Source organism: Ovis canadensis, chromosome 3 (genome assembly GCF_042477335.2).
Source record: "Ovis canadensis isolate MfBH-ARS-UI-01 breed Bighorn chromosome 3, ARS-UI_OviCan_v2, whole genome shotgun sequence".
NCBI classification, from domain to species: domain Eukaryota; kingdom Metazoa; phylum Chordata; class Mammalia; order Artiodactyla; family Bovidae; genus Ovis; species Ovis canadensis.
Window position 1 is genome coordinate 176337011 of NC_091247.1, and position 25445 is coordinate 176362455.

The window sequence follows — 25445 nt, forward strand, 5'->3', positions numbered from 1 at the left end:
TGCCCTCTTAGGTAATAGAGAAAAAGTGTGACTCTTGGTTCCAAACTAAGGATATCTCTTAAAACTGTGGTTGATGGAAAGGGGTTGAATTTTTAACTGTCGCTAAGAATTCTAACATAGATTTGGGATAGGAAGAAGGTATAAAAGAACGTTAGCCAAATAGGACCCCTGGAAATTGTTCTTTGTGGTCACTGGACAATTGTTTGAAGTATATCCCAAATCTTGATCACAAATATGGCCATGATTGCATTAAGTCACATGCATGCCTACACTCACACTGTTTTCCATGGAAAATAATTTCTGGGATCTCTAAAAATGATGTCCCAGAGTTAAAATGGAATTGTGAAATGAAACCTTACTCATTCCTTGTGAAATCCAAGAGAGAGACTTTTCCGAGAGAGATGGGAAGCGAGGTTTCACTAGGTCTTCCATGGTTACTGCTGCTAAGGCATTAATACTGGAGGACACTGTGCTGTAAAGGGAAATCAAAATTTTAATGTATATGTAAACTTTAATAATACCTTAACTGGGTATAAGAAAAAGAAAACATTGTCACTTCTGAAATATAACCAGATTTCTACTATAGTATTTTTTAAATTATTTACTGAAGTATAGTTGATGTACAATGTTGTGGTAGTTTCTGTCATACAGCAAAGTTATTCAGTATATATATGTATATATTAATATGTATATATGTATATGTATATACATATATATATTCTTTGTCATATTGTTTTCCATTATGGTTTATTATAAGATATTGAGTACAGTTTCCTATGTTATATAGTAGGACTTTGGGGGGTTTTTTAAATCTATTTTACCTACTACATTATTTTTTAATAATTACATCATCCTCTTTCTGGAAGCTGTCATCCAAGAATGATTCAGGCAAATCCATAGGCTTAATAGTTAGAATGGATAATTTAATGTTGCTTCCATTTTACAATTAATCCTTATTATCCATGAAAGAATCTCTTAGATCACGCAGTATTGCTAGATAATGACTTTAAAGCACATTTTTCTTTATGCATAGAAAGGACTATCATGAGTCCTCACTAACATTCACCATAAATATTAATAATATTAATTTGCTGGATCTTCACTAACATATGTTGTACATGATAATAATAAGCATAACACAGGAACAAAGTGCAATGAATAAGCTCAAACACAAAACAAGATTCTTTGGACAGTATATATTATTCAGCCTGTAATAGGAGATTTGTATTCTGAGTTTTCCATTTGACCATGCTTTAGTTACATTCATGTTTTAAACTAAGACTGTAGGTCCTTATTTTTGACCATCAGCAAAATGACTGATTATCATTATTGTGACTATATGGGGTATGTGATGTTTTAGACAGTAGGGACTAAAGATAAAAGCAAAGACTTATGACAACAGACAGCCAACCCTCAGAGAGAAGAGTCAGACTGACAGAAAGGAGACATGGAATAATTACCTATTTAGGGCCATTTGTGCCCATGTCCAGAATTCAACTTTATCCCCCCAAATATCCAATAATAAAAGAAACATCCCAAGAGGGAAAACTTGTATTATTAGAGTCCTAGTTCATACCTTAATGTTCCACTGTAAGCACAGGCCACAAAAAGTCCAGGAAGTCCTGGATAATCTTGCAGAATGTCCAGTACCAAATAAGGCATGAGCTGAAAAATTCCAAAATTTACTCTTGAATACTACTGGCTATGAAATAAAATCAATTAACATCTCGTTTATCTTGTGGTATTCAAGAACTAAAGGAAGATATTCCACACAACTGAAATGTCCAAATATGAAAAATTAAACTCTTTACCTGCTAACATTTAAATAAACGAATAGAATAGTAGTTAAGAGTACAGGCTCTGGATTCAGATACATGTGGCTTTTGTTAGTTAGTTTCTCTGAGCCTCAGTTTCCTCATCTGTAAAAAAGGAATAATAATCCTAACCTCATAGAGTTACTATAAAACTTAACTTAGATCATCTATGTAAGTTCTTAGTATAGAAGACAGAATATAGTAAAGGCTCAGTAATAGGCAGCTGTTCTCATTTTTTGGAATAATAAATCAATTTAAAGGAAATACTTTTACATACCTCTGTGCTTAAGTAAGAAGCATTCACTTAATTTAACTTCACTTGATGACTCAAGTTTATACCTGTGAACTTCAATCACTATTCGGGAGTAAAAATGTAATTAGAGCTGCTTATACAGTTGACACTTGTACGAAATGAGTTTGAACTGTGTGGGTCTGCTTATATGTGGATTTTTTTTTAATATAGAAAAATATACATGTAGAACACCATATGCATGACTTTGTTGAAGTGGATAACCTATCCTTACACAGGTATGATGTGAGTGATATTTAATATGAAAACAACATGTTAGATTTTTTTTTACTGTTTTATTACTGATTTCAAAGAATTGTGTTACTGCACAGTATGTCTCTCTCTAATAACTGCAGAAACTGCAACAACCAATCATTGCCAAGTAAGTGATTTAAAAAAAAAAAACACAACAATGCTTCTAACACTATATTATGAATATGACTATTATACTGTATGCCATCAAGACTTTATAACAATTCATTCATTAGGGTATAGGCTAGGCTAGCATGAAGTAATCATATCAATTACACTAGGTAACAAATAGCTCAGTTGGTAAAGAATCTGCCTGCAATGCAGGAGACCCTGGTTCGATTCCTGGGTTGGGAAGATCCCCTGGAGATGAGAAAGGCTACCCACTCCAGTATTCTGGCCTGGAGAATTCCATGGACTGTTTGTGATTCCATGGGATCACAAAGAGTCAGAGATGACTGAGCAACTTTCACTTTCACAAGTTAAGCAATCATACTGCAGCTTCTTTGTCAACGCATGACCTGCCTTGAAAATGTTCCCAGGTATTTCCATATATTTTTCTATTATTTGTTTACTTATTTATTTTTGGCACCACGTCTTTCTTCGGGCACTTGGGCTTTCTCTAGTTGCCGTGAGAGGGGGCCACTCTCTGACCGCGGTGTGCAGGTTTCTCACTGCAGAGGCTTTCCTTGTTACAGAGCATGGGCTCTAGAGCACGGGCTCCAGTAGTTGTGGCACACAGGCTTAGTTGCTCTGCAGCATATGGGATCATCCCGGGACCAGAGATGGAACCCGTGTCCCCTGCACTGGCAGGCAGATCCTTCACCACTGGACCACCAGGGAAATCTCACCATTCTTCATTCTTGTTATGTCTACTAAAATAAAAATTTTCCAAATGCTTTATAGAAACTAAAAATGAATAATGTGCCTATTTGCTATTACTTTACAAGAACATGAACACTCTCTCCTCCCAGCTAATAAACTTTGGGAACGTCATTACTGCACGTAAGAAAGACATGATACTGGACCTGGTCCGGTGCAGACACTTTCTTGGCTGTCCAAGGATCACAGTCATGGTACCTGGAATAGAGGGCAAGCCCACAAAGCACGGAGCAGACAAGGATCACCCAGAGTCCCACGAGATTGATGTAGAGAGACCTAATAAAGTGTAAACAAACAAGTACATGACACTTTTAATTTCCATCTCAAAGATGAGGAAAATTGTAAAACAGAAGAGACTTTCATGACTATATTCAATAGACATGCATTCTCTTTTGGGTGTCAAAAATGCTACTTCTTTATTCTGGCATAACCTTCTGTTTATGAGGTCAATCAACACTGTATTTGGAAATATTTGGAGTAGATGGGGTTTTGCCACTGAATGAATGTATCCTCCTGGTCAGAGTTCCATGGGCGTTATTAGCTTTATAATGTTGTTTAACTACACTACTTTGGGCTTCCCTGGTGGCTCAGCAGTAAAGAGCCCAGCTGTCAATGCAGGAGATGCAGGTTCCATCCCTGGGTCGGGGAGATCCCCTAGAGAAGGAAATGGCAACCCACTCCAGTATTCTTGCCTGGGAAATACCACAGACAGAGGAGCCTGGTGGGCTACGGTCCATGGGGTTGCAAACGAGTCAGATACGACTTAGCGACTAAAGAACAACTGTAACAAAATTACACTACTTCAGGACCTTTTGTCATGAAATAGAGACTTTAATAGTCAACAGAGCAGGGACTTATTCATTTTCCCTTTGCGTAACATTGTTAGCATCTACATAGCAACTCACCAAAGTTGTTTAAATGTGGCTTGTGATGCCATCCATTAAATAGGAAAGGCAAACCTGCACCCCTAGACAGGTATCTTCCAAAATAATGTTCAGCATTTCAATATACGGCATGTGCTCCAGTAGAATGTAAAGGTTTCTGTAATAGCACTGGAGTCAGTCCTGAGCATAAATCTTAGCTCTACCATATGTGACATTAGGCAAGTAAATTAACCTCTCTGATCCTCAGTTTCTTCAGTTTCTTCACTGACAGCTAGAAATAACAATGCATACCTCACTGAGTTATATGTAAGACTAAATAAAGTGTCTATCATGTAATACAATAGCATGTAATAACCACTTGTTAAATGGAAGTTAGTGATATTACTAGTGTTAATATCATTGAACGCTATGTCTTATCAGGGAAGTCCTATTTTAACAAGCAGTTGATAGCAAATATTTCTCCCACTAAGGTGGCTACGGTTTTTTCCCCCAAGGGTACTATGGTGGACTCCTGGACTGAAGAGAGGTGCCCACCCCACCACCAACTCTTATCTCCTTCCCCAGGGCAGCCTGCACAGAATGATGACTAGATTCAGAGGTTTAAAGGCTGAGTTCCCTCAAGCCAACCTGGAACAGCCTGAAGGGTCATCTCAGCTTGAAAGCTCCCGTTGAGGCCTCTGTTGAGACTGCATTTCAGTCTGCCTTCTCCCTGTGGCCAATCTCCCCTTCCTTCTCTTCGACAGTGGTAATTCCCTAGGAGACTCTGGCATGCTAACCTCCATCTCAAAGTCTGCTTCCAGGAGAACCTAACCTGCAAGCAGTCCCAAACAACAGATTGCTAGTCTTTTCCCTTGATTGACTACAGCCACTGTGTGTTTTGTTACTGCCTAATGAGTAATGGATAACCAACAAGAATCTACCGTATAGCACAGGGAACTCTGCTCAATACTTTGCAAGAAACTAAGTGGTAAAAGAATTTGAAAAATAACAGATACGTGTATATGTATAATTGAGTCATTTTGCTATATTGTCAGGGAATGTTTAACAGGAGGATTCCTACCTGCTCTTTCTCACAAGTCCTTTGTTTCTTTTTAAGTGGAACAGCACGCTGCTCCCAGGAACTGAGGCCATTGTGTGAGACAGGCTTGAATCTCCTTTAGTAAACATTCTCTTTACGACAAGACTGCTTAGTCTCGATCCCCTTCCTTGAGATATGGATTGTCTCCTGACCTTGTGACCATTATTAATCCCTTGTTCCCTTGGTGACAGTTGCTGTACATTTAGTTTTCTGATCTTTTATCATTGTCGAAAGAAACTTCTTGTACCACAGCCTTCATATACTCACAGAGAAATCATTAAAGCACCTTTGCTCCATCAGAGCTTGGGTCCCCATGTCTTTCTTTCTCTCTCTCTCTCTCTCTCTCTCTCTCTCTCTCTCTCTCTCTCTCTCTCTCCTCGGCTGATTCTTTGGAGTGCAGAGACCCGTCTTGCTCACTCTCCTGCCCAGGCTTCTAAGACTCTCTAGAGAAGGCGCCCCATGCCTTCACCCCCCTCTAGAGGGCAGCCGGTGCCTTTGTGAGAGACACAAGTCCTGTGTCAAGGGCTTTATTGGTTTTCTGCGTAAACCAGGAAGTATCAGCCTCTCTCTCTTTCACTTTCTTATCACCGCCTCCTCCGGACCACCAGGTCCTGGTCCATTAAAGGACCCCAACAAGTGGCATCCCAGAACAGGGACTCTTGGGTCCCTGAAGTACATGGCACTTCAGTCGGAGGGACTCGGGACCTATCGAGGTCAGGACATAGTGAGGTTGGTAAGTACTAAGACACGGGTCAAACGGCTGGAAAGCCCCATCATTTCTCTACTTTACTTCACCATTTGTTTAAAGCTCAGGGACTTTTGGTTTTGTGCCAATGAATAGAGGCTTGCTTTCAAACACTGGTTAAATGTAACCCTTGGTTCCCTGATAAAGGCAGTTTTGATTTAGAAAGTTGGCACCAGGTCAAAGAAAATGTTGAATGAGCCGCCAAGCAAGGAAAAAATATTCCAATTGATTTCTGGCCATTTCAAGGTAAGTTCTAGCCCTCCTAATATTCAAACACAGACAGAACACTTATTGCATGTGTATGAATTAGACGATGAAACTTTACAAAAAGCCCAATTAGAACAACATAAAATATTTCAAAATTTTCTTACTAGCCCTGCCCCGGCTGCTCCATATGCTCCTCCTCTGCCAACAGGCACAACTCCAAAAGTCTCTCCTTTGTTGGAACCTAATGAAAGTTATGCTAATTTTTTTTTGCTAGAGTAGAAACTGCTATTTCCAGTACTATAATCAGAGAAGAAACCAAGAAACAGCCAGAGAAATTACTTGCTTATAAGAATGCAAATCAGGAATATCAAAGAGCTATCGCTGCACTTTGTGAGACTGGGACTATTATTGATTATTTGAAGGCTCGTTACAATCTAGGATCAGAAACTCAAAAGATGCAAATGCTAGCTAAAACAATGGCTACTGTTTTTAAAAAGGGAAATGAAGGATGCTTTATATGCAGAGATAAAAACCATTTAAAAGGGGACTGCCCTAAGAAGGCTAATAAAAAACCTCCAAGAATTTGCCCTCACTGCCATAGAGGAATGCATTGGGTCAAAGATTGTAAATTTAAATTTGATATTGATGGAAAACCTATTCCAGGGAACTCAAAACAGGGGACACCCCAGGTCCTCTACAACAAAAACCAGGGGCAAATTCTATCTTTTCCTTCAAACCCTCCACATCCAGCAATGCTACCGTTAATATACCAGCCCTAGATGATTTTTTTCCTTTACCCTAAGCAGTCCCTTCTAGAGTACCCACCGGACTTCTTGGACCCCTGCTCCCATAAACCTTCAATCTTTTATTTGGCCGATCTAGTTTGGCTTCTAAAGGAATTACTGTTCACCCTGGAATAATTGATTCAAATTATTCTGGAGAGATTCAAATTATGATGTCATCTCAGATTCTATGGCAATTCAAAAAGGGGGACAAAATTGCTCAATTACTTCTTTTGCCTTACATTTCTGTTAACTCCTCTAATAATGTATGGACAGGCAGATTCGGCAATCCAGATCAAAAACAATCCTTACGGACATCATTGGTATCTGATTATGCCCGACCAAATATAAATATCAAAATTAATAATAAAAGATTTTCTGGTCTCCTCGACCCTGGATCTAGTATTACTATTATTTCCAAACACTTATGGCCCAAACCCTGGCCTATACAAAAGGTCTTTTGCCAAATCACAGGAATTTCTCAAAGCCAAAGTACAAGAAATTTATCAAAATGTTTAGATCTACCCATGCTGCTGCTGCTCCTGCTAAGTCACTTCAGTCATGTCCGACTCTGTGCGAACCCATAGTCAGCAGCCCATGAGGCTCCCCCATCCCAGGGATTCTCCAGGCAAGAACACTGGAGTGGGTTGCCATTTCCTTCTCCAATGCATGAAAGTGAAAAGTGAAAGTGAAGTCACTCAGTTGTGTCTGACTCTTAGCGACCCCATATCAAGGGCCAAAAGGCCAACCTACAACATTAAGACTTTATGTGATAAATGCACCTCTTAATCTAATAGAAAGAGACTTACTTATGCAATGGCAAACTCAGATATACATTCCACATTTTTCCTAGGGGCCACTGCTCATTTAACAAACAAAGCAATTATTAAAATAACTTGGAAGAATGACGAGCCTATTTGGACAGAGCAATGGCCCCTTATGAAAGATAAATTACAGGCTACTAAAGAACCTATAGACACACAATTAGAATTGAAACATATCAAGGAATCTTACTCTCCTTAGAACTCTCCTATTTTTATTATAAAGAAGAAATCTAACAAATGGTGTCTCTTAACAGACCTTAGAAAAGTTAATGCATCTATGAAACCTATAGATGCATTATAACCAGGGATCCCATCACCTACTACTATTCTTCAAAACTGGCACATTATTATTACTGATTTACAAGACTGCTTTTTAAATATACCTTTACACTCTTTAGACCAGGAGAAATTCACCTTATCTCTCCCTTATCCTAATCACATTGGGCCTCATAAAAGATTTCAATAGACTATGCTACCTCAAGGTATGCTTAATAGTCCTAATATTTGTCAAAATTTTATACCCAAGGCTTTACTTCCTATATGACAGCAGTTCCCTCATGCATGCATCATTAATAATATACTGTAACTACAAAAGAGAAAAATGATATTTTTGACACTGAATGGCCATGATATTCTTTAGACTCCAGAGAAAACTGATTAAAATAAAATCTTTTTTGAAATTGCAAAACTGATTCTTCTTACACATGCAATTAGGGAAAGGTTAACTTGTTAAAATATTTTTTTGGAGCTCCAATTCTGCCTGGGAAACAAAAACAAGTCTATGAAAAAACCTAAAATTAGCTCTTATCATGTCCTTGGGATACACAGCCCACTCTATCTAGGACTCCAGCCAAAAATGAATTGGTGGAATTAAAAAAAACTAAAATAAAAAAATAAAAAATAAAAAGATTTTAAATTTCAAGTGGAAAGCTATGCCTATCTATCTAAAATTATCTATGTCTCAATATATGTCTTTGTTTTTGGATAATATGAAGTTAATAAGCTCTATTTAAATTCAAGTTAACATGAACTGAAAAATATTCAATATTAAATATTCAGTTCAGTTCAGTTCAGTTCAGTCGCTCAGTCATGTCTGACTCTTTGCGACCCCATGAATCGCAGCACACCAGGCCTTCCTGTCCATCACCATCTCCTGGAGTTCACTCAGACTCACGGCCATCGAGTCCGTGATGCCATCCAGCCATCTCATCCTCAGTCGTCCCCTTCTCCTCCTGCTCCCAATCCCTCCCAGCATCAGAGTCTTTTCCAATGAGTCAACTCTTTGCATGAGGTGGCCAAAGAACTGGAGCTTCAGCTTTAGCATCATTCCTTCCAAAGAAATCCCAGGGTTGATCTCCTTCAGAATGGACTGGTTGGATCTCCTTGCAGTCCAAGGGACTCTCAAGAGTCTTCTCCAACACCACAGTTCAAAAGCATCAATTCTTTGGTGCTCAGCCTTCTTCACAGTCCAACTCTCACATCCATACATGACCACAGGAAAAACCATAGCCTTGACTAGACAGACCTTAGTCGGCAAAGTAATGTCTCTGCTTTTGAATATACTATCTAGATTGGTCATAACTTTTCTTCCAAGGAGTAAGCATCTTTTAATTTCATGGTTGCAATCACCATCTGCAGTGATTTTGGAGCCCACAAAAATAAAGTCTGACACTGTTTCTACTGTTTCCCCATCTATTTCCCACGAAGTGATGGGACCAGATGCCATGATCTTCGTTTTCTGAATGTTGAGCTTTAAGCCAACTTTTTCGCTCTCCTCTTAAATAAAATGTTTAATTAAATATAAATATACAATTTAAATATAATTGTTTGCTAATCTAATTAAGACATGTCTTAAATCATCAACATTATGTAATACTTTTATTATGCCTAGGTTTAAGGTAAACTAAATTTGTGAACAAAAAGGTAACTCTTTATATATATATAAATATATAAATGAAATGAAAATTTTTAGATAAACTCTATTAAAAATAATTATATTTTTAATAAAATAATCTATTATTATAATCTGTTATTATAATCTAAAATAATCTCTTAAGACTAGGGTAACTTAAATTTCTAGAGTTGTACTAAACTAAATAATAAAAGTTTATTAAATAACTAGGTCATTTCCAAATGAAATAAGATTTTAAAACATTAATTACTGAACACTAACTTCCTCTTACAAAAAGTTTTTCTTACAGAAAAACTGAAGAGACTTTAAACTATTAATAAATACATAAATATATATATAAATATATATATTATAATATATAATATAATAAATATATTCACCAATCTATAAAAATACTAACATACAAGACACTTCATAGTTGCTAAAGAAAAAAAGATACATGAAATGGCAAATAAAATGATGAATACAAAATATAAACAGGGTTTATGACAAATTAAAGAAAACTTTATGATAAATGGGTTTAACTCATTACCCTGAACTTTCTTCCTCTTCCTTCTTACATGTCTCAATCAATACAAATTCTTCTTTTATAGGGGCCACACCTCTCCAAGGTGAAACTATAGAACATGTTATAACCCACCTGTTAGTTTACTTTGCAATAATGAGAACGCCTAACTCTATAAAAACAGACAATGGCCCTACCTATATTTCTAAACAATTCAAACAATTTTTACATTCATTCCCTATTAAACAGATTACAAACATTCCTTATAATCCACAAACACAAGACATAATTAAACAAACACAGTACACACTGTAACTACAAATAGGAAATTAAATAAAGAAAAATTCACAGGAACACTTTATCTTCCTTATCCAGAGCAGACTTTACTAGATTCTGACACAATATATTTTTTAAGCCTATAACTACTGTTAATATAGCTTTATTTCTATTTCCAGTCTGTAAGATTCTTAAAACAAAATAACATCAACCTCAATGCCTGTTTCACAATACAAAACAAAAACAACATAAAAAGGGCACCATTTGCCAAATTAGTTATTTGTTCCTAAGAATATCAAAAGTGCAAAACATTCACCTTCTTTTCAGGTCTGTCTTGAAAGTATAATCATCTTCCTTGACACACTCAACAGAGAGATTTAACAGCTGCCAGGCTGCATTTCTTTTCCAAGGACAAGGTCAAATATATTTCGATATGAGCAACATATGCGCATCCGAGGTCAGGGGCGGTAGCCTAGAGGAGCTACCCTGCGTCCGAGGCCAGGGGCGGTGACCCTGAGGAGCCACCCCGAGCCCGAAGCCAGGGGCGGCAGTTGGGAGGAGCCACCCACGCCCAAGGCCAGGGCCGGCAGCCAGAGGAGCATCCCGAGGAGCAGTGGCTGCGCAGGCGCAGGAGGGCCTAGAGGCACTATCCCACGCTGAAGGTCAGGAATGGCAGCGGTAAGGAGATACCCCTCGTCCAAGGTAAGGAGCAGCCGGGAAGAGATACCCCACGCCAAGGTAAGAGAAACCCAAGTAAGATGGGAGGGGTTGCAAGAGGGCATCAGAGGGCAGACACACTGAAACCATACTCACAGGAAACTAGTCAATCTAATCATGCTAGGGCCACAGCCTTGTCTAACTCAATGAAACTAAGCCATGCCCATGGGGCCACCCAAGACAGGCAGGTAATGGTGGAGAGGTCTGACAGAATGTGGTCCACTGGAGAAGGGAATGGCAAACCACTTCAGTATTCTTGCCTTGAGAACCCCATGAACAGTATGAAAAGGCAAAATGATAGGATACTGAAAGAGAAACTCCCCAGGTCAGTAGGTGCCCAACATGCTACTGGAGATCAGTGGAGAAATAACTCCAGAAAGAATGAAGGGATGGAGGCAAAGCAAAAACAATACCCAGTTGTGGATGTGACTGGTGATAGAAGCAAGATCCGATGCTGTAAAGAGCAATATTGCATAGGAACCTGGAATGTCAGGTCCATGAATCAAGGAAAATTGGAAGTGGTCAAACAAGAGATGGCAAGGGTGAATGTCGACATTCTAGGAATCAGCAAACTGAAATGGACTGGAATGGGTGAATTTAACTCAGATGACCATTATATCTACTACTGCGGGCACGAATCCCTCAGAAGAAATGGAGTAGCCATCATGGTCAACAAAAGAGTCCAAAATGCAGTACTTGGATGCAGTCTCAAAAATGATAGAATGATCTCTGTTCATCTCCAAGGCAAACCATTCAATATCACAGTTATCCAAGTCTATGCCCCAACCAGTAACGCTGAAGAAACTGAAGTTGAACGGTTTTATGAAGACCTACAAGACCTTTCAGAATTAACACCCAAAAAAGACGTCCTTTTCATTATAGGGGACTGGAATGCAAAAGTAGGAAGTCAAGAAACACCTGGAGTAACAGGCAAATTTGGCCTTGGAATGCGGAATGAAGCAGGGCAAAGACTAATAGAGTTTTGCCAAGAAAATGCACTGGTCATAGCAAATACCCTCTTCCAACAACACAAGAGAAGACTCTACACATGGACATCACCAGATGGTCAACACCAAAATCAGATTGATTATATTCTTTGCAGCCAAAGATGGAGAAGCTCTATACAGACAACAAAAACAAGACCGGGAGCTGACTGTGGCTCAGGTCATGAACTCCTTATTACCAAATTCAGACTCAAATTGAAGAAAGTAGGGAAAACCGCTAGACCATTCAATTATGACCTAAATCAAATCCCTTATGATTATACAGTGGAAGTGAGAAGTAGATTTAAGGGCCTAGATCTGATTGATAGAGTGCCTGATGAACTATGGAATGAGGTTCATGACATTGTACAGGAGACAGGGATCAAGACCATCCCCATGGAAAAGAAATGCAAAAAATCAAAATGGCTGTCTGGGGAGGCCTTACAAATAGCTGTGAAAAGAAGAGAGGCAAAAAGCAAAGGAGAAAAGGAAAGATATAAGCATCTGAATGCAGAGTTCCAAAGAATAGCAAGAAGAGATAAGAAAGCCTTCTTCAGCGATCAATGCAAAGAAATAGAGGAAAACAACAGAATGGGAAAGACTAGAGATCTCTTCAAGAAAATTAGAGATACCAAGGGAACATTTATGCAAAGATGGGCTTGATAAAGGACAGAAATGGTATGGACCTAACAGAAGCAGAAGATATTAAGAAGAGGTGGCAAGAATACATGGAAGAACTGTACAAAAAAGATCTTCACGATCCAGATAATCATGATGATGTGCTCACTAATCTAGAGCCATATATCTTGGAATGTGAAGTCAAGTGGGCCTTAGAAAGCATCACTATGAACAAAGCTAGTGGAGGTGATGGAATTCCAGGTGAGCTGTTTCAAATCCTGAAAGATGATGCTATGAAAGTGCTGCACTCAATATGCCAGCAAATTTGGAAAACTTAGCAGTGGCCACAGGACTGGAAAAGGTCAGTTTTCATTCCAATTCCAAAGAAAGGCAATGCCAAAGAATGCTCAAACTACCGCACAGTTGCACTCATCTCACATGCTAGTAAAGTAATGCTCAAAATTCTCCAAGCCAGGCTTCAGCAATACGTGGACCGTGAACTCCCTGATGTTCATGGTTTTAGAAAAGGCAGAGGAACCAGAGATCAAATTGCGAACATCCGCTGGATCATGGAAAAAGCAAGAGAGTTCCAGAAAAACGTCTATTTCTGCTTTATTGACTATGCCAAAGCCTTTGACTGTGTGGATCACAATAAACTGTGGACAATTCTGAAAGAGATGGGAAGACCAGACCACCTAACCTGCCTCTTGAGAAATCTGTATGCAGGCCAGGAAGCAACAGTTAGAACTGGACATGGAACAACAGACTGGTTCCTAATAGGAAAAGGAGTATGTCAAGGCTGTATATGTCACCCTGCTTATTTAACTTCTATGCAGAGTACATCATGAGAAATGCTGGGCTGGAAGAAGCACAGGCTGGAATCAAGATTGCCGGGAAAAATATCAATCACCTCAGATATGCAGATGACACCACCCTTATGGCAGAAAGTGAAGAGGAGCTAAAAAGCCTCCTGATGAAAGTGAAAGAGGAGAGCGAAAAAGTTGGCTTAAGGCTCAACATTCAGAAAATGAAGATCATGGCATCTGGTCCCATCACTTCGTGGGAAATAGATGAGGAAGCAGTGGAAACAGTGTCAGACTTTATTTTTGGGGGCTCCAAAATCACTGCAGATGGTGATTGCAACCATGAAATTAAAAGATGCTTACTCCTTGGAAGAAAAGTTATGACCAACCTAGATAGCATATTCAAAAGCAGAGACATTACTTTGCCGACTAAGGTCCGTCTAGTCAAGGCTATGGTTTTTCCTGCGGTCATGTATGGATGTGAGAGTTGGACTGTGAAAAAGGCTGAGTGCTGAAGAATTGATGCTTTTGAACTGTGGTGTTGGAGAAGACTCTTGAGAGTCCCTTAGACTGCAGGGAGATCCAACCAGTCCATTCTGAAGGAGATCAACCCTGGGATTTCTTTGGAAGGAATGATGCTAAGGCTGAAGCTCCAGTACTTTGGCCACCTCATGTGAAGAGTTGACTCATTGGAAAAGACTCTGATGCTGGGAGGGATTGAGGGCAGGATGAGAAGGGGACAACAGAGGATGAGATGGCTGGATGGCATCACGGACTCAATGGACATGAGTTTGAGTGAACTCCAGGAGTTGGTGATGGACAGGGAGGCGTGGCGTGCTGCGATTCATGGGGTCGCAAAGAGTCCGACACGACTGAGCGACTGAACTGAACTGAACATTTCATTTATCAAGTTTTTCTGCATCAACTTTCAATAATTTCACTTAGGAAAAAATATTTTAATGTTTGCTCCTAATCCTTTGCCCCAAATAACACAAACCACTTAAAACACGGTCAGATCCCTTTTTTTTTTTAATATATCAGGAAAAATGTATACACTGAATGAAGAGAAAATCAACCCATTAATTCAAAACCACAGCCAAATACCAGTCCCAAACAGATTTCTAGATGTTTTTTTCCCTTTTGGACTGGAATATTTCCTAAGAATGTTTTCATCATTATCGCTTTCCTTTCTTTCTATAACTATTGTTAATATAGTTTCATTTTTAAAAATTTTTAAACTTACTGCAAGGAGATATTTTGACAAAAGCAGAATAGCATTTTGAAACGTTAAAGGACACCTCCCTTCCTTTGCCCATTTGATATTGAGACAGGTTAACTAATCTATGGAAATCTAAGAAACTAATCTTACAGGGAAAGAGACATGCTTCTATTTCTCCAGATGGATCCAATGATAACTTCCTCTTCAGAAGATTCAACCTAAGGGGCCCCCCAATGTTCAGACTAGAAACGATACAACAAAAACCTCAGGAGGAAGGAATTCCAACACAAGCCATGGCGACTTTAAAAATTTCCAAAAAACACCTCACTCAACGTCATCGACCTTATGATCTCCCTACTTGGGGACAGATAAAAACCCTTACTAATCAAACTGAAAATCTGATTTCTCAACAGGGAATGCCTCGGAATCCTGAAAATATTTTTCATTGCTATGCTTGCTTTGCTTGCTTTTGCTTCCCCTGCTCAGGGTGACTTGATCGATCACACTTAATGGACTTATGTACCTAACACCCGTTTTTATTGTAGGTTATAGAATGGACAGATATAGGAGCAATCGTATCCACTAATGACTCAACACATATGCCCCCTCCTTGGAACTTGGAGGGGCCCTCTCATCCTGAAAAAGAAGAAAAACTAATTAATATCTCTCTAGGTTATGAAGTCCTTCCTTTGTATATGGGCCCAAGGAATTATGCATAAATGTTATCCGACAAACTTAGGCTTTCGCCCTGCCTCTAAAAGAGGACTTTCGGACACTGCTTGGATTATTTACTACTCTTTCTTTGTCCATGAACCATGTTTATACTACTGAAACTTTAGGGAAAGAGTTAAGGAAAGAACAAAGAACACTATGCAAAGGGTTTACTAACAAGAACTTTAAATATATTCTTTCACTGGGACAAATTTCAGGCCAAATCAGGAAAACTGATGTTTATGGCTAATCATATGCTAAAGCTGAAACTCCAATACTTTGGCCACCTTATGCGAAGAGTTGACTCATTGGAAAAGACTCTGATGCTGGGAGGGATTGGGGGCAGGAGGAGAAGGGGACAACAGAGGATGAGATGGCTGGATGGCATCACCGACTCGAGGGACATGAGTTTGAGTAAACTCCGGGAGTTGGTGATGGACAGGGAGGCCTGGCGTGCTGCGATTCATGGGGTTGCAAAGAGTCAGACACGACTGAGCGACTGAACTGAACTGAATCATACAATTGTTGACTGGGGACCCCATAGTATATGGTTATCTAACTGCTCAAATGATATTAACAACACTGTGTGTGATTATGTTACTCAAATAACATAGAAGGTTACTAATACTACAATGGAACATGACCGTGACAGAGGACTTCTTGGGCGACTTGACAGTGGAATGGCACCCCCCATCCTCGAATCGTCCTCGATAAACAGATTGGGCCTAAACAGTGAGACATCTGGAAACTAGCTGCAAGCACCGAGGAACTTAGGACTTGGACTGGACATTTCACAGGGACCAATCGTAGTCATAGAAACTATTTCTTTCATTATAATCAATCATATTTTATACCAGCCTGTGTTCTATGTAAAGAGGTGCCCTTTACTTCTGTTTTTATGATGGCGGCTTGGGTGCACATTTGTTCGAAATGGAACTTCTAAAGGCGCCACATGCATTTTAATATCGTTGTCCATTGAATGTTCTGTCAGACTACCATTGAGCTGAGGCGTGGCATTCAAAGGTAGGGAACTGGTGTGGCACTGGGCCGCAGCAGCCTGAAAGTTGGTTAATTTGCAGCCCTGGGAGGAGTTTTTGAAGCTCAAAGCACTCTTGTTTGTGCATGAAGATTCTGCGCTGCTGTTGGTGCACTTGGGAGCCTCCCCACTCGGCCCGCTGGAGCTGGGGGGCTGCATGTTGACCTGGACTGAATAGGCGCTCCGTCCTGGGCAGCAAGTCATGATCCATGTGAGCCGGACATCCTCCCTGTTGACACAATGGTGAACCACGATGAATGCACTGAGGCTCAAACACGTGGCTCCAAAAAAGAAGCTAAAAACCAAGTCCAAAGGGTAATACAAAGAAACAGCCAAGGCCCCAAACATCCACAGGGCGACATACAAGAGCAAGGCAAGGCTGGCCCCCAGAAGCTGAGCATGGAAAGTGTGTTTGTTTTCCAGAGCTGATGTGGAGATCAGGGACAGAGACATGGAGTCCTGATGACTGACTTCTCCGTTTTCATTGGCTGCCAGCTGCTGCTGCTCCTCGGTGGGCTCCTTCAGCTCATATTTGCGCTCAGGGTGTCTTTTCAACTGAATAAATATGCTGAGAAAGTACATACAGTTTATGAAAGTGATGAAGCTGGCGGCCCATAGAAGGCTCCCAAGGAGGGTTGCCACACCTTCCAGCAATAGGGTGCATTGGGCCGACTGCTGTAATTCTTGATGTTTGCTGCTGCACTAATGCCACAAACTATGATGGGTATACCACCACCGATCAGGTAGAACCTGAGCATTGGTCTTGGTGGAGGGGGCAGCTCCTCAGGGTCCTGGCATTTTTCAGCTTTTTTATTTGTAGATGTTCCGAGCTGTCACTCCTCCCCCCGCCCCCCCACCCCCATAGTACTGTAGCAAGAGTGGAATAATGAAGAATTATTCCAACTGCTTGGCAGATGCTGGCATTTCTAGTTTGACTTATTCCTCCCACAAAGACCACACAGGTCAGAAAAATATGAAAGCACAAATTCACAAGCATGTGCCAGCCTTTGAGACTGATTCTAATCAAACTGTGATGGTATATGGAACTGACGAAGACCGCTAGGAGGCATAAGAGAAGAACGACAGCAGTAGTGTAGACCACAGGCTGCCTGGGTATAGAATTCGGATCCCGTCAGATCCATTAAAACTGCATAGTTACTAAGGGAGTAGCACTGAATGGTAGTGATATTTTCATCCGAATAGAGTATATGGCATCCATCTGACTTCCAACCTCTTTGTCCATTCAGCAAATCGAAATCCCACTGGGCAGCCACAGCATCTGCTCCATGCGCAGTTCGACGCAGCGTCACATTAACGGGGATGTGGCGGGTATCAATGTTCTCACCATAGGGTGACCGTGAGGTTCGGCAGCGTGTCCGGGGGCAGGACCTGCGCAAGCTCCAGGCTACTGCACACCGCCTTGCCCTCGGCGGCGCCCGCCGCCCTCCCGGCCCCTTGGGGCCGCCCGTCGTGCTTGCAGCCCGCGGGCAGCGCCACGGCCCCGCCGCCCAGCAGCGCCAGCGGCAGCAGCAGAAGGGGCGGCGGCAGGCGGCCCCGCGGGCGCCCGGGCCGTCCCATGCTGCGGGCCGGGCGGCCGGCCGGGACCTGCGGGCCGAGCGACGCAGCGCTGGCCTAGCGGGCCGCCCCGGTGCCCCGGCGGACTGGAGCGAAGCGCGGGCCCCGCGGCGCCGGGAGTCTCGTGGTGGCAGGAGGACAAGCCCTCCTCGGCGCCGACATGCTCCTTTGTCCGCAGCTGCCACGCTTTGCCGTCGGGGAGCCGCGGCGTCACGGCCGCGTGGGTCCCAGCGCCGCTCTACGGCCGGGCGGGAGCGCCGCTGCTTCCTCCACCTCCTCCTCCCATCACGTATTTTTAATATTCTCCTTTAATACAAATAGAATTGCTACTCCTCCTACTGCAATCACCTTGTTACTGTTAGAGTTTTAAAACTTCAAAAAGCCTGAAAGCCAACTCACCCTTATTTATCAGTATTAAGAATGCTGGTCACCAAGTTTATCTGAGGCCTCCTGAGAAGAAACCAGCCACTGCTCACTCTCTGCCTAAGCCAAGATGGGCTGGAGACTCCTCGGACCATGCTGTCCTTCTGACTTCTGTACATGCATGTGCTAAGTCACTTCAGTAGTGTCTGACTCTTTGCCGCCCCATGGACGGTAGCCCATCAGGCTCCTCTGTCTACAAGATTTCCCAGGCCAGCATACTGGAGTGGGTTGCCGTCTCCTACTCAAGGGGATCTCCCCGACCCAGGGAGAGAGCCTGCATCTTTTATGTCTCCTGCTTTGGCAGGCAGGTTCTTTACCACTAGTGCCACCTGGGAAGCCCTCCAGAGGGCTCATGATAAGAGGCTGGAAGCCAACCTGTGTGCTTTGGGCAAATCACTCTTCCCACCTGGAATGCTCTCCCATTCTTCTCCACCGGCCCACACGTGGTCTTCCTTCAGGACCTGCCTGCTCAACAGGAATCTCTTATTCATCCCTGCCTTCACATCCCAGGATTTGAGGTGGAAAAGGGAATTCACATTTACTGGATCCCTACCACATGCATGACAAACACAGTATTTTATAATTCCTCCACAAGATGTGTGATATGCTCATTGTATAAGTTTAGAAACTGAAGTTCAGAGAGTCTAAGGAACTCACCCATTACTCAAGTAGCAGGTGTTAGAACCAGGTTATGAACCCATAACTGTGTCTGAATATAAAATGAAACAACACATCTGGCAGTACAACGCTCTAGAGCATTTCCTCTACTGTCACATTGTTTCAGGGAACTGTTATACCTCTAGTGTTATTCCATGTTTCACATAGCGGCATATATTTTCCCAATTTGATGCTATGTTCCTTCATGATTGTTGTTCAGTTGCTAAGTCATGTCCGACTCTTTGCAACCCCACAGACTGCAGTCCACCAGGCTTCCCTGTCCTTCACTATCTTCCAGAGTTTGCTCAAACTCAGGTCCATTGTGTCGATGATGTCATCCAAACATCTTATCCTCTGTCCTTTATGATAAGAGCCGCATATTTATAATTTTTATTCCTTATATTTCCTTGTACAAGCAAATACAAAATAAATGCCTATTTATTTGATAAGGTTTGTTTTAATTAATAATTGATATAAATTTTCTTTTCGCTGCATCATGTGGCATGTGGGATCTTATTTCCCCAACCAGGGATCAAACCCTCACCACTTGCTGTGGAAACAGAGTCTTAACCATTGGACCACCAGGAGCACAGCACCACCCATCAGGAGAAAACTGAATTAAAGATTTTCTGAGTGTGGCCCTGTCCCCAAGAGCAAGACCCAGTCTTCCCCACAGCCAGTCCCTCCATCAGGAAGCTTTCACAAGCCTCTTATCCTAATCCATCAGAAGGCAGACAAAAGAAACAGAGGTCCTTGATATAAATATTTTAAAATATGATTCAAAACATACAGTACCACTTTGTTCTATGTGATCCTTTTGTAAGTATATCATTTATCTCTTAGAATTTCATGATACAAAAGACAAACTCCAGCAAAGCTTGACTTCTGAGCACCCATAAAGACAATTGATAGTTATTCATGATTCATATACCATAGTTTAGCTTACAGTTTTGCCTGGAACCTGCTTTTACAGGAAATATATCTCTGCACTTGGGACTGGTTCACACCATAGATGCTGGTCCACGTGAAGGTCCCTCCTATAATAATTGTCCAGAATGTGTGTCTTTGCAAAGGGTTAGGATTAAAGCTAAATGAAAACAAACAGAAAACAAATTTGAACTCTCAGTAAACTATTACAGAAATCTTTCTAGAGTGTTTTGGAAGCAAGCTATGTATACTTACATAAATATAAACAAATATATATACACACAAATATGTACAGATTGATTAAGTAATATAAAAGGTAGAAATATTTCTAACAAGTTCAGTGAAATAAAAAAATCAATACTTTCAGAGATTTGGAAATTCTGGATAGGACTGGAGGCAAACTGAATGTTTCAATCATTGTAAACATTTATAGAAACTGTTCTCTCATGGCCACAGGGAATTATTTAAACAAGTCTGCCATGTTGTAATCAGAGAAGAGCATGAAGGCTGAAGAAAGAGAGAGCAAGTAATTCCTAGGTACACTAGAGCAACAGATATGGTACTGAAATAAACATAATATTGACACACTTCATGTGTATAATTCCTCTCCCGGAACATTTATAGTCCCAGTTCTACTTTATATTCAAGCTGAAGAATTCAATTAATGCAGTTTAAAGGTTTTCATGTTTAAAACTACCATGTCATTATAATCATGTTCTTAAAATGTTGTGTGCACAAACTACATACTCACAGTTGAAAGTCACATTACGGCACTTAAACAAAACACGATTACAAAGAAAGCTCAACTTCCACATTCGATACATCTTTTAATTCTTCTTACTGTATCATCTTGGAAGGAATAAGCCTGTTCATCTCTGATACACAATATAAGCTTGAAAATTTTCTGCAAAATTAGCTTTAATGGAAACATTCTGCATTTCTGAAATTCTGCAATTTCACTTCAAAATTTATATTTAAGATCATTTGGGTAAAGTGCTACAATTTTATGTGTTTTCAGCATTCTAATGGAAAGATGAGAGCCTCTATTCCATTCTCTAATAGTTAATATCAAAAGCTAAGAGTTTCAAGGGTGTTGGCCCTTTCTCCCATAAAGTGGCTACTATACTAACTAATAAACGTCAAGAGCTAAAGGGTTCTGTGAGTTACTGGAAGAAAGTAAGACAAGATTTAAAACACCCAATTTAGTGGGTTTTTGGTTTTCGCAATACAGAATACATATGCCAACTATAGACCGTATGGAAAATATCAATACAAAAATCCTTCTCTTCGTTTATCCTACCCAGAGCAGATTTATTGCCTACCATCATATTCTCAAAATATATTTTAATAACAAGGGGTATACAATAAGACTTTTCATTATTCCTTAATTGTTAGAAACATTGTAAGGGTCATAAAAATATCTAATCGTTTACTTTTTGGAATCTCTTACTGGTTATAAGTTATTATTTCAATGCAGCGATGTGTTTACCCTTTGTATAAACTGACAGTTATTTTGCAGAAAAATTGATTGACTCCATACCCTTTCCCCTCAACCTAGCTGACTAGGAAGAGATTTGGAAGTAATCCAGGTTTACCGAGTGGCCACTGGTTGTTTCTGCCTCTTGGTGTCTATCCCCCGCTCTTCTACCTACTCCAGTATTTTTGCCTGGAGAATCCCACGGACACAGGAGACTGGTGAGCTACAGTCCATGGAGTCACAAGGAGTTGGACATGACTGAGAAATTAACACTTCTAGTAACAGCAACCCAGATTTGCCTTGGGAAAATAACCATCTCTCCATTGAATAGTCTAAATGATGGTCAATTAAAATGTTCTACTCTGTCCTAGCTAACGGATGGAATCAAGCCTAAGCTAGGCCAACTAGAGGCTCTATTTTCCTTAAAAATATTGAGAACTGTTGGAGTTGATTCACTGTAACTCATTCTTGCAAATTACGACATTGACCCTGTTCAATTTCTAACTTTATTTTCAAAAACTAACACCTTCTTTCAGATAACCAGAAGAGAGCCACAAGTGTAAAGTGATTTTCTTTCCTCTTGCCAGTGATTTCAGCTTGCTTATTGCAGTTCAGTTCAGTCGATCAGTCGTGTCCGACTCTTTGTGACCCCATGAATCGCAGCACACCAGGCCTCCCTGTCCATCACCAACTCCCGGAGTTCACTCAGACTCACGTCCATCGAGTCCGTGATGCCATCCAGCCATCTCATCCTCTGTCGTCCCCTTCTTCTCCTGCCCCCAATCCCTCCCAGCATCAGAGTCTTTTCCAATGAGTCAACTCTTCGCATGAGGTGGCCAAAGTACTGGAGCTTCAGCTTTAGCATCATTCCTTCCAAAAAAATCCCAGGGTTGATCTCCTTCAACTGGATGGATCTCCCTGCAGTCCAAGGCCTCTCAATAGTCTTCTCCAACACCACAGTTCAAAAGCATCAATTCTTCAGCACTCAGCCTTCTTCACAGTCCAACTCTCACATCCATACATGACCACAGGAAAAACCATAGCCTTGACTAGACGGACCTTAGTCGGCAAAGTAATGTCTCTGCTTTCGAATATACTATCTAGGTTGGTCATAACTTTTCTTCCAAGGAGTAAGCATCTTTTAATTTCATGGCTGCAATCACCATCTGCAGTGATTTTGGAGCCCCCAAAAATAAAGTCTGACACTGTTTCTACTGTTTCCCCCTCTATTTCCCATGAAGTGATGGGACCGGATGCCATGATCTTCATTTTCTGAATGTTGAGCTTTAAGCCAACTTGTTCACTCTCCTCTTTCACTTTCATCAAGAGGCTTTTTAGCTCCTCTTCACTTTCTGCCATAAGGGTGGTGTCATCTGCATATCTGAGGTTATTGATATTTCTCCCGGCAATCTTGATTCCAGCTTGTGTTTCTTCCAGTCCAGCGTTTCTCATGATGTACTCTGCATAGAAGTTAAATAAGCAGGGTGACAATATACAGCCTTGACGTACTCCTTTTCCTATTTGGAACCAGTCTGTTGTTCCATGTCCAGTTCTAACTGTTGCTTCCTGGCCTGCATACAGATTTCTCAAGAGGCAGGTTAGGTGGTCTGGTCTTCCCATCTCTTTCAGAATTGTCCACAGTTTATTGTGATCCACACAGTCAAAGGCTTTGGCATAGTCAATAAAGCAGAAATAGATGTTTTTCTGGAACTCTTTTGCTTTTTCCATGAACCAGTGGACGTTGGCAATTTGATCTCTGCTTCCTCTGCCTTTTCTAAAACCATGAACATCAGGGAGTTCACGGTCCACGTATTGCTGAAGCCTGGCTTGGAGAATTTTGAGCATTACTTTACTAGCATGTGAGATGAGTGCAACTGTGCGGTAGTTTGAGCATTCTTTGGCATTGCCTTTCTTTGGAATTGGAATGAAAACTGACCTTTTCCAGTCCTGTGGCCACTGCTGAGTTTTCCAAATTTGCTGGCATATTGAGTGCAGCACTTTCATAACATCATCTTTCAGGATTTGAAACAGCTCAACTGGAATTCCATCACCTCCACTAGCTTTGTTCATAGTGATGCTTTCTAAGGCCCACTTGACTTCACATTCCAAGATGTCTGGCTCTAGATTAGTGAGCACATCATCATGATTATCTGGGTCATGAAGACCTTTTTTGTACAGTTCTTCCATGTATTCTTGCCACCTCTTCTTAATATCTTCTGCTTCTGTTAGGTCTATACCATTTCTGTCCTTTATCGAGCCCATCTTTGCATGAAATGTTCCCTTGGTATCTCTAATTTTCTTGAAGAGATTTCTAGTCTTTCCCATTCTGTTGTTTTCCTCTATTTCTTTGCATTGATCGCTGAAGACGGCCTTCTTATCTCTTCTTGCTATTCTTTGGAACTCTGCATTCAGATGCTTATATCTTTCCTTTTCTCCTTTGCTTTTCACCTCTCTTCTTTCCACAGCATTTGTAAGGCCTCCCCAGACAGCCATTTTGCTTTTTTCTATTTTTTTCCCTGGGGATGGTCTTGATCCCTGTCTCCTGTACAATGTCATGAACCTCATTCCATAGTTCATCAGGCACTCTGTCTATCAGATCTAGGCCCTTAAATCACAAACCTCATTCCATAGTTCATCAGGCACTCTGTCTATCAGATCTAGGCCCTTAAATCTATTTCTCACTTCCACTGTATAATCATAAGGGATTTGATTTAGGTCATAATTGAATGGTCTAGCAGTTTTCCCTACTTTCTTCAATTTGAGTCTAAATTTGGTAATAAGGAGTTCATGATCTGAGCCACAGTCAGCTCCCGGTCTTGTTTTTGTTGACTGTATAGAGCTTCTCCATCTTTGGCTGCAAAGAATATAATCAATCTGATTTTGGTGTTGACCATCTGGTGATGTCCATGTGTAGAGTCTTCTCTTGTGTTGTTGGAAGAGGGTGTTTGCTATGACCAGTGCATTTTCTTGGCAAAACTCTATTAGTCTTTGCCCTGCTTCATTCTGCATTCCAAGGCCAAATTTGCCTGTTACTCCAGGTGTTTCTTGACTTCCTACTTTTGCATTCTAGTCCCCTATAATGAAAAGGACACCTTTTTTTGGGTGTTAGTTCTAAAAGGTCTTGTATTTAGGTCTTCATAAAACCGTTCAACTTCAGTTTCTTCAGCGTTACTGGTTGGGGCATAGACTTGGATAACTGTGATATTGAATGGTTTGCCTTGGAGATGAACAGAGATCATTCTGTCGTTTTTGAAACTGCATCCAAGTATGGCATTTCGGACTCTTTTATTAACCATGATGACTACTCCATTTCTTCTGAGGGATTCGTGCCCGCAGTAGTAGATATAATGGTCATCTGAGTTAAATTCACCCATTCCAGTCCATTTCAGTTTGCTGATTCCTAGAATGTCGACATTCACCCTTGCCATCTCTTGTTTGACCACTTCCAATTTTCCTTGATTCATGGACCTGACATTCCAGGTTCCTATGCAATATTGCTCTTTACAGCATCGGATCTTGCTTCTATCACCAGTCACATCCACAACTGGGTATTGTTTTTGCTTTGCCTCCATCCCTCCATTCTTTCTGGAGTTATTTCTCCACTGATCTCCAGTAGCATATTGGGCACCTAATGACCTGGGGAGTTCCTCTTTTGGTATCCTATCATTTTGCATTTTCATACTGTTCATGGGGTTCTCAAGGCAAGAATACTGAAGTGGCTTGCCATTCCTTTCTCCAGTGGACCACATTCTGTCAGACCTCTCCACCATAATCCACCCGTCTTGGGTTGCCCCACAGGCATGGCTTGGTTCCACTGAGTTAGACAAGGCTGTGGTCCTAGTGTGATTAGAT

The 25445-nt window shown here is 41.0% G+C and overlaps 1 protein-coding gene, 1 long non-coding RNA gene and 1 pseudogene across 2 annotated transcripts in view; 1 reads left to right on the top strand and 2 right to left on the bottom strand.

Moving 5' to 3' along the window:
* Positions 1-25445, bottom strand: part of SLC5A8 (solute carrier family 5 member 8) — a 68504-nt gene that overhangs the window by 20433 nt on the left and 22626 nt on the right. Inside the window, exons 6-9 of the mRNA XM_069585152.1 lie at positions 20136-20276; positions 3381-3510; positions 1577-1665; positions 360-472 (exon numbers count right to left, since the gene is read on the bottom strand). Coding sequence (XP_069441253.1) covers positions 360-472; positions 1577-1665; positions 3381-3510; positions 20136-20276 — 473 coding nt within the window. The remainder of the gene's footprint in view (positions 1-359; positions 473-1576; positions 1666-3380; positions 3511-20135; positions 20277-25445) is intronic.
* LOC138437588 (uncharacterized) overlaps positions 5756-25445 on the top strand; it is a 38977-nt gene continuing 19287 nt past the window's right edge. The window contains exon 1 of the long non-coding RNA XR_011256032.1: positions 5756-5929. This is a non-coding gene — a long non-coding RNA (uncharacterized lncRNA). The remainder of the gene's footprint in view (positions 5930-25445) is intronic.
* Positions 16364-19023, bottom strand: LOC138435224 (adhesion G protein-coupled receptor A3 pseudogene; annotated as a pseudogene).